Consider the following 10,041-nt stretch of genomic DNA (forward strand, 5'->3'; position numbering starts at 1 on the left):
ATTAGTATTTTTAGTAATATAAAATTATATTTAATAGTATAAAATTATTCACTTTTTTTTATTAGTTATGTGTTGATTAAATTTTAATAAAACTGTTAGTCTTCTAGGCTTTTTTATTTATAAATTTAAAAAAAATTATTAAAAATATAAAAAATTTAAATTTTTAATATATTTATTTTATATTCTTTATATAAAAAAATTTAAAATTTTTAATTAATGATAAATTTATCATATACTTTTAAGACCTTGGTTAGCTAAATCCTTGTTTTATTTCATATTAATAGATTCTTAGACATCCACAAGTTACTATTAACGTCCGTACTCAAGATTAATCTTTAAAATTTTAATAATTTACACTATAGTTTCTTCAGTGATGATAGCGCATGTTTTTTCTCAATCACATATTCAGGTAAATACAATGTGAAGATATTTTTTCTCTTTTGAATTTTTAATTTAATTAACAAAATTTATCTTAAGCCGACAAAGTAGAGATAATATTAATTAATGGAACTAGTATGGCGGTGGGGACAAAAAAGAGGGATAGATTCATAGAAGAAGAGTAAAAACAGAAAAAAACGGGAAGCAAGCGAAGCGAATGCGTCAGCAAGGTCAGAACGGGTTAAACCGTCGCGGGTGAAATTCAGGTTCATTGAACCTAGACATACCTGCTAACGCTCTATTTATACCCCATTCGAAATCCATGCCGCCACACCACAGAATCCAAACCATTAAAAAGAACACAGAGCACTTGGTTCGTTACGCTCTTCTCCAAATATAGAGTTTCTTTCCTTTCAATTATTTTTATAACCTACCTATGGCGATGATGATGGCTGCAATCGGAATTGGTGCTGGCAACAAGAAATCCATGACGCCGGAGAAGGATGCACCTCCGGCGGCGGAGCTGAAGAGGAGGAACGATGAGCTGGAGAAGCAGCTGAGGGAGAGCAAAGAGAGGGAAGAGGAGATGAGAAGGCAGCTGCAAAGCGCGTTCGAGAGGCTGCGCGTGGCAGAGGAGGCAGAGGAGAGGCTCTGCTCGCAGCTCGGTGAGCTTGAGGCGGAGGCCGTTCACCAGGCGCGTGAATACCACGCGCGAATCGTTTCTTTAATGGAACAGCTCTCACGCGCTAACATGCTCCTTCACAAGGCCGGTGCTTCTCCCTCCTCCTCCTCCATCTCCATTCATTCGTCTTCCTGAAAAACATCGTCACTAATAAAAATTTCTCATGTTGCAACAGCAAAAGAAACGTTACTTAGATATATATGATATGATGATTAAGATCCAAATTAGCATGGATCTAATCTCTGTTTAATGTAAGATTTTGATGTATATTAGTTACTTCTGGTTTGGATTAATGGAATGGGGATGATTAATTTTGAGACTGTATAAAGTATAAACGTTTCCTTGATACTCATAAATAAAGTAATGTTGTGAATAGCTAGTTTTCTTGGCTGTTAGTTCCTCATTTTGTTTTGCAAAATCGAAAGTCAATTATATACAAAACCGATTAAACCAATGAGGATTGAATAGTGTAAACACTGCATAAAGCGATGAATGGAACAGAGGAGAAGAGGGTGGGTTCCATGAAAGTAGTGCAAGAGAGATGCCATGATGGTGAGGTGACGGATTTGTTCGGATCACATCGTCCACGACCATACATCAAATGCGGTAGACGAAGTAAGATTCTTCTTTCTTTCCGTTTTTCTTTTCAACTTTTTAAACAGAGATCAATCATCAGTCAAATTACCTCGTTTTTGGCTCCTGTGAAAAGTAAAAAAACCATTTTACCCTTTGATCAGGTCATTCAAGAAAAGAGGACGACAAAATCAATGGAAAACAAGTATGCTGAATTTATTTGCTCACATTCGTATGTATGACACAAGCTTAAAGTTAATGAATCATCAACTTTTATGTGTGCCTGTATAAAGTAAATTTTATTTATCCAAAAAAAAAAAATATGTTACTTAACAAGTGTTTTTCCAAGAAGTACATTTGTTAAAGTTCTTAATAATAATCATAAGTTTTCATGAAAGAAATAAAGCTTTAAAAATTAACTTCTTTTTCTAGAATTTAGCCGTTTTGTGTCTTAAATATTCGTTTTAATAATATAAAAAATACTTTTTAATAATTTTTAATAAAATAATTTTTTTAAAAGTACACTTAAAAATTAAAATGTGTCTTTGAAACGTATTAGTAATTTTTTTATAACTTAAATAAAATTACGAAAATTATTACTAAATTGGCCTTATAAAATTAAGTGGCCCCATGCAATATTTGATGATTGAAGTAATATATACAGAGAAAGTTCCCAACTTTGCAGGAGTGTTGCGAATCAGGAGTCAGCACGTGGAAGGTGATTCCTAATTTCCTATCGTGGTGGATCTTGTCCTCTACTCAATAAATTAACAAAATATTTGATAACTAAAGAAAATTAGTCAAAAACAGACATAATTTATCTTATTTAGTATTTATTAATTGTTATAATAATTAATGAATATTAAATAAGATAATTTTTAACTGTATTTTTTGTCTTCCTAACATTACTTATTATTAAAAGAGAAAAATATGAAGGAATGAACAATAAAAGAATAACCACCACCAAAAAAAAAAAAAACAAAAATGTTAAACATATATAAGTAATTAGATGACTAAGAATATAATAATTCCAACATAATTTGAAAGTGGAATGGTGGAGGTGGTCCACCATCAAATGAAAGGCACCGGAAAGCTTTTAGCCAAGAGAGGGAAAAAAAGCATGAGAAATCCCATTTAATGGCATAGCAATAAATGATGATGAAGAAAGGTTATGTTATTATTTTCCACATGATTGCCTATCGCCTTCCGTCTACATTATCTCCATTAATTGTGGTGACCTCATTTTGAGTATGGTATATCACATTCCATTACTCACATAATAATAATGCGATGCAAGTTACATACTTACATGACAAGGCAATAAGTCATCAATAATGCATATATAGGCATATTCCTTCCTCACTCATATCCAAGGGCTAGTTAACCAACTGGCCTTTCTTTCTTTCTTTCTTTCTTTCTTTCCTGTCAAAATCTTATTCTTTGTTTTATTTTCAAAACACATTATATATGTCTCTTTTCAATTGTTCATATTTTATACATCATTATCGATCTACAAATAACAAACTCCAAAACAATACCAATAACAACAAATAAGTTTTTGATATCTTGACAACAATGGAGGTTTGGTTGTCATGCGTTATGTATGGTATACAATATATTATAAGTACGTAATTACTTATATCATTTCACATTATAAATGTTTAATAATGGAACATAAAACTAAATAAGACTATACGAAAGTAATTATATTTAAAAATAAATAAATAAGTGATTAATCTAAAAGTAGATTAATTTCACAATCAATACTAACACTATTTTTGTTCCATTAGCTAGGTGAGAATCAATTATATATAAAAAATATCATCAAGATATTCAGTCAAAAACCATATTTATATTTTAAAAGCTGCTTATTCGTTTAACAATAAAACCTTCAAACCGTTTTATTTATTTTTTTTTAGAAAATTAAATTAATAATATGTATTAAATCCACTACCTTTGGATATGTTTACGAGTGTGTTTTAAATTTCTAAGCCTGTGTAAACTAGATCTACTTTTGACTTAATATGAATCAAATTATAATAAGAGTGAAGTAGATTAAACGTGTTATTCACGTATTCTTCTGTTCTAGTCGTTTACGCAAGAAGAAAGAAAAGTATATATAGAAGGTGATGAAGCTATACCCCTCTAGTCCTAGGGCAAAATCAACAAAAGGAGACACCCTTTTATGTATGCTTATTATAAAATTTCAGAGTCAATGATGATCCAGAAAGATTGAGACTTTGTGTTATCTTTGCCGAATATGGCAATGAGAGTGTGTTCTCATTTGAAGATTTTATGTGTGTATAATCTTCAAGCAAGCAATGTCACTATTTTCAAACTTATTGAAAATTATTTGTTGAAATAGAAATGAAAATAACTCGAAAAAAAAATTAATTGTAATGTCAGCAAGAAGAATCAAGATTTCAAATCTAAAATTGATATTTCAGCGACCTTCATAAATTTCGGACTGCACTTCATGTAAATTACTGTCAAAAGGTAAAGATCACATGACATTATACATACCGGAGATTAGAGATAGTAATATTATTAACTATTAATTATTAGATTATGATAATTTTTACACACTTTAATTTTATTTATTTAATTTTCTCCACTCTTATATAAAAGATTGAAATAAATAACGTTGACATCATCTTTTATTTGTGTTTTCAATTAAATAATGTATTTATAATCCCGTAACAATAACTCTTGGATGTGGTCCAAGTATTTATTATGAAAGGAAAAGTATGGTATAAAATGTTATTTAAATCTATTTTTGGTGTCTTTGGCCTTTGGAGGAAGGGTAGAGTCGGGACTGTAGCATGTAGCTTGTAGTGTTGCACGTGACTCATGAATAAGGCAGGTAAGTCCATCAACTAACAATTGAATAAAGTGGATACCAGGCCAACATTTTAACTGCCTGCCTCCAAACGTATGGTAACAACTAACGACGCAAGCCTAACATATCATTGGGTGGTTTGATTGGTTAAAGTTGCAAGTTGCAACTTGTATATGCCCCGCCTCTCGAGTTAGTGTCACTGTGAGAGTGAGTCAGTGAGGCTGGGCTATCATTTCAACGCCACTTCTTTATGTAATTATGTCTACATATTTCATCCTAGATGCCAACAAATTAGGGAATTTGGCAAATGTCTATTTTAAAAGTTAGAATAGAGAAAAGTGTTAGGAAAATATGATAAATATTGACAAATAAAAGTAAAAATTTGTATATGAGAATAAAAGAATTATATATTACTAATATCTTTATAATATAATAGTTAATAATTTATGAGAATAAATTCCGTATTATATAAAAATTAGCCACAAGAACTAAATACAAAAACTATTAAAATTATGTAGTATGTCTGTTGTTGTTGTGTTGAAATTAGCAGCTATTTATATATGGAAATTGAATTTAAATAATTAATAAATTATTAATTATTTTACCCACTTATTAGCTATTAGTGGAAGTATATTATGAAAATTTATGTTCCATTAATTAGTAGGACATTTATACTTTAGTCATTCTTCTAATAATATTTCTCTTTGTATGTCTTTAAAGATATGCTTTATTAAAAATTTTGTGAGGAAAAATTATGTAGGATAAAAATTTGACTAGGAAAAAAAAAAGTATAATATCCTTTTATAACGAGAACTGTTTGGTAAAAAAAAATTTTATCATAAAAAAAATTCATTAAGATAAAATCTAAATAGAAAAAAGGTACAATTTCTCTCTCTCTTGATAACATCATTAAGATCTCAAAATCGACGCATTTTGATTTTATACATCATATGGTTAAAGGAGAGAGTAAACTAGCAAAATAGTACCCAAAAGTATATATCATTGACAAAAAAATTTCTTAAGATGCTAATGATAAATAAACACTTAAAAGATGTAAAAATATGACAAAAAAAATTAGATATTAAATATATATTTTAAAAAAATTTATAGGTCAAATTTTGATATAAATTTTTGTAATTATTAAAAAAATAAGATCTTTTCATTTTTAAAATATGATAATTTTATGTCAAGTAAATTATTTTTTCAAAATTTTTATTGTGAATGACCACATTTTTTTTAAAAGTAAAAAAAATAGAGATAAAATTTTGTTTCGTATTTTTTGTGGACCTTCTAAATATTTATTCAAATGTTGTTGCCACAAAATTTTAAATTAAATGAATAAGTTGTTTGCTAAATACAAAATTTTTTTGTCATTTACAAAAAATATAATATTTATTAGTTATTTTGTCGCATTTTTAAATCATTTAGGAATTGTTTTGTCGATAACATTTTTTTTGGGATTTTTTTTATCAGCGACCGAATCTTTTAGATACCGAATTGGTAGTTAACCTTTTCAAAAGAAGATGTAAAAAGTGATTTAGTAAATAAGTCTGCCAAATTATTTCCTTGATTTTGAAGATTGTGTGTGAAGAAGAATTTGGGTTATTAGCTAGGTAACCCACATGATAATTGAATATATCCAATCAAACTCCTAAGCCAAAAGCATTCACAACTTGCCTCATGCATTACAAGTATTTCAATATGATTGGAAGATATTATGACTTTAATTTGCTTTATAGATCTCTATGATATAGTTGTGTGGTCAAATGTAAATAAATATTTTATTTGGGATCTACCTTTATAGGGATCAAATATAAATAACCTGTATCTGCATAGCCAACTAATTGTAATTTAGATTCATAAGGATAAAATAATCTCATATAAATCATCCCACAAAAATATTAAAACATATTTTTTATTTCATTCAAATGTCTTTTGGTTGAAAAAGAACTTTTTTTTTGCCAATAAGTTACGACAAATATTATATCTAGACGTGTATTATTAGCAAGATACATTAGTACTCTTATAACAATAAGATATACTACTTCATGATATGAAGAAAAAAAAGACAAAAATTCAAATGAAATAAAAAATACATTGAAATTGAAATAAAAAATAAAGAGGATATATTGAAATTAAATGCAAAAAAAATTACTCTATTTTTTATCCGATTTCTTGATACAACAAGAAAAGAACTCCTCAACCTAACTTGTTCACGTTATAGTTTAGGAATTAATTCGAAATAACTCTTCAACTTTCTACCCAACACACTCAACTTCATTGCTAATATCATAATTTTATCGGAAAATTCAAAAGAAGTTTTTTCACACTTCTAATAACTAAATATGGCAGCTACAATAATATCTCTTAAAAATAAATGGAAAATCGGCTTAATAACAAGTATCAACTATGGTAAATTGGTAATGACCATAAAGCCAGTAGTAAGCATAGATATATATAGTTTATGAATAGAGGAGTGCTAGGGGCCAATAATTTTTGTGATTTGTAGTCATCAAGTAGCCATCAATAATATTTTTAATGGTATGAAATTTTATCCAATGATGTAAAATTACTCATTTTTCTTTTGCTAGTTATATGCCGACCAGAATTTGATAAAGTTGCTGCCCCTAAACTTTTCCTTATGAATATTATTGATATCCAAGTTTTTTATATATATATATAGTTTATGAATATTATTGATATCCAAGTGATAAATCACTATTTTACGGTTTATTTTGTTAAATTGAGTAGATTTTATCAACTATTCTTACACTTATTCATATAAATTGTATGTTTTTAAGTTTCCTTCTTAATTTTGATGAAAACATGTTTCTTTGGCCTTAAAATTGATAATTTTTAATCATCTTTTATTATCATTCGATGCCGTGATGCATGTGTGCGTTAAGTGATTTCAAGTTTTATAAGGCAAGAATGGCTTAGAGGATGGAAATGGAGCCTGCCAAAATGGAAAGAACACAAGAAATTGAAGTTTTGACAAGTTGGTGTCCATGCGTACGCGTGACCAAGCCATAACCAAATGACGCGCACGCGTGGCCGACGCGTACGCGTGACCAAGTGCAAGGTTCAACGACGCATACGCGTGACAAGCGGCACGTGCCTCAGTTACGGGAAAACGTTGGGGGCGACGATTTCTGGGCTGTTTTCGACCCAGTTTCAAGCCCGAAAATGAAGATAAGAGGCTGGGGAGTGGAGCTAGACATGCACTTTTCATTCATTCACACACTATAGGTTTTAGAGTTTTTAGTCTTATTTATTCTTAGCTTCAGAATTTTTTTTTGCTTTAATTTAGTTTTCTTTTCTACCTTTTTTTCCTAGCATTTTAGTTATATATCTACTTCTCTTATTGATTCCTTTATTTTGCCCATTTAGTTTATGAACTCTTGTGTTACCTTCAATTTCTTTTTTAATGCAAATTTATGTTTCCATGTCTCTTTTATGTTTGCCTTGGTTTCTCTTATTGCTTTCTTACTTGTGTTAGTTATAACTTTTATTAATTCTTACATTTTATGATTTCTTTTTATTGCATTCTATGTGTTTGATAAAATGTCTCTTTTAGTTATAGAGTAAATTTTTCTATTCTTGACTTGGGTTGGTAACTTGGGTGACCTTGAGTTGCTAATGCCCAAGTGATTGATGGTTGATGTTCATTGACACTAGCTTTCACTAATTCAATTAGTGAGTGTCTAGGACTTACGGATTGGGATTGATGAAACTCATTGACCTTCCTTCAATTGTTAGAGGATGACTAAATGAGATTGATCCCTACAACTATCATATTGGGGTTAGTGACAAGGATAGAGATCCTTAACCATTAACCCTTGCCAAAACATTTTTATCATTTGAGTTCTCCTTACCTTCTTGCTATTTATATTTCTTGTTCTTTATTTCAAAACTCCAAAAAGAAGTACATCATAACCAATAATAAATACACTTCCCTACAATTTCTTGAGAGACAACCCGAGATTTAAATACTTCGGTTTATTTTTATTGGATTTGCTTAAGTGACAAATAAATTAAACATTGATCAATGATTGCTTTGTCAGTCTAAAACTGTACATGCAACGCGATTTTATTTAAAAATTCTTTACCAATAATTTTCCTCTGTCACCAAGTTATATATATATATATATATATATATATATATATATATATATATATATATATTTATATTTAGATCATATTATAATAGAATAATTCTATGGTGTCTATAACTTGGTGCCTAAATTTTGTTTAATTTTTTTTGTAGTAAACTTTGAATTTTTTAAAATTATTTATTTTTATATTTTTTAAATTAAATATTAATTTTTAACTCTTTTTAGTAAATAGGCACCACATTTTAGCCACTATATCATTCACCATTATAGTAATGGGTTTTAGTTAAGAGAGTGAAAGTTATACTTTTTATTATAAAAATTAAAAATATTATATATAATACATATTTCTCAAAAAATATAGCTACATTCTTTATTCTTTATTCAATTTTTTCTTTTAGAAAAAGAAATTTAACTAATATATGTCTTAAGAACACATGTTATGATAACTATTAATGAAAAATTTTAAATTTTTTTAATAAATATAAATAAATGCATTGAAAACTTAAATATTTTGTATTTTCAATAAAATTCTTTCAACTAGTAATCTTATCATGTGTCTTTAGGTAGTATTTATTTTTAAAGACCGAAAATAGGATTGAAAGACTAAGATTTAGTATTGTATTTGGTGGATAGAGATTAGAATTAAAATTTCAATCTCAGGATACAAAATTTCAATTCCTTCAATATCTCTAAAAAATTAAAACACAAAAGACTGAAATTTCTAAAAACGAAAACTGAAATTTTAATAATATTTTTTTAATAATTAAAGATATTTTAGTAAATATTCTTATTTCATCTTTATATTTATCTTGAACTAAATAAGATATTAATTAAAACATACCTCAATCTTATACACTTTATACTAAACATAATATATAAAAAAATTTAATTTAATCTCAATCTTTTAATTTTTATTTTTCAATTTCAGTCTCTCTCTTAAACATAATCTTAAGGGAATAAGATAATTAAACCCTAAAAAAAGTTACATACATTTTAGGGCAATTTACTCATTTAAAACTTTTAGAGAAAAACGTTACCAAATTACAACTTTTCAAAGATCCAGACGCAAATAAAACTTTTGCAACTATATGTAAGCCGCGATAGGGTACCGCGAATTAGGGTTTGAACATAAACCGCTACACCCTGTAGCGGTTTACGTTGAATTGCGCAAACACAGAATCCGCTACACCTTGTAGCGGTTTCTGAAAGAATGGCATCGATGAAGAAATCGTGATACCCTGTAGCGGTTTCTTCACAATGTGGCTGCTTGAAAAATGTCTATATATACCCAGCAAGTTGTGTAGAGTGTCATTTATATTCAAAACTTTTAGAATGGAGAGTGAGGAGAGCTTTTTAGTCATAGTGCATTGCTCTGGAAAATTAAAAAGAGTAAAAGTCACGGTGTAAAGTTTACCGATAAAGAATCACTAAGTATTTTTATCCGATCATCGAAT

The 10,041-nt window shown here is 28.6% G+C and overlaps 1 protein-coding gene across 1 annotated transcript; it reads left to right on the forward strand.

Annotated features, from left to right (window-relative positions):
• The first annotated feature begins 481 nt into the window (after positions 1-481).
• LOC107624340 (protein RESPONSE TO LOW SULFUR 2) lies at positions 482-1,435 on the forward strand. The gene has a single exon (XM_016326842.3). It carries the CDS (start codon positions 815-817, stop codon positions 1,193-1,195), a length of 381 nt encoding a protein of 126 aa, XP_016182328.1. The 5' UTR covers positions 482-814; the 3' UTR covers positions 1,196-1,435.
• Positions 1,436-10,041: the final 8,606 nt, after the last annotated feature.

This window comes from Arachis ipaensis, chromosome B10, assembly GCF_059453495.1.
Source record: "Arachis ipaensis isolate K30076 ecotype BB chromosome B10, ASM5945349v1, whole genome shotgun sequence".
In the NCBI taxonomy this organism is placed as follows: domain Eukaryota; kingdom Viridiplantae; phylum Streptophyta; class Magnoliopsida; order Fabales; family Fabaceae; genus Arachis; species Arachis ipaensis.

Coding starts and splice junctions, on each gene's coding strand:
- LOC107624340 (XM_016326842.3), top strand. CDS start 815: ATGGCGATGATGATGGCTGCAATCGGAATTGGTGCTGGCAACAAGAAA.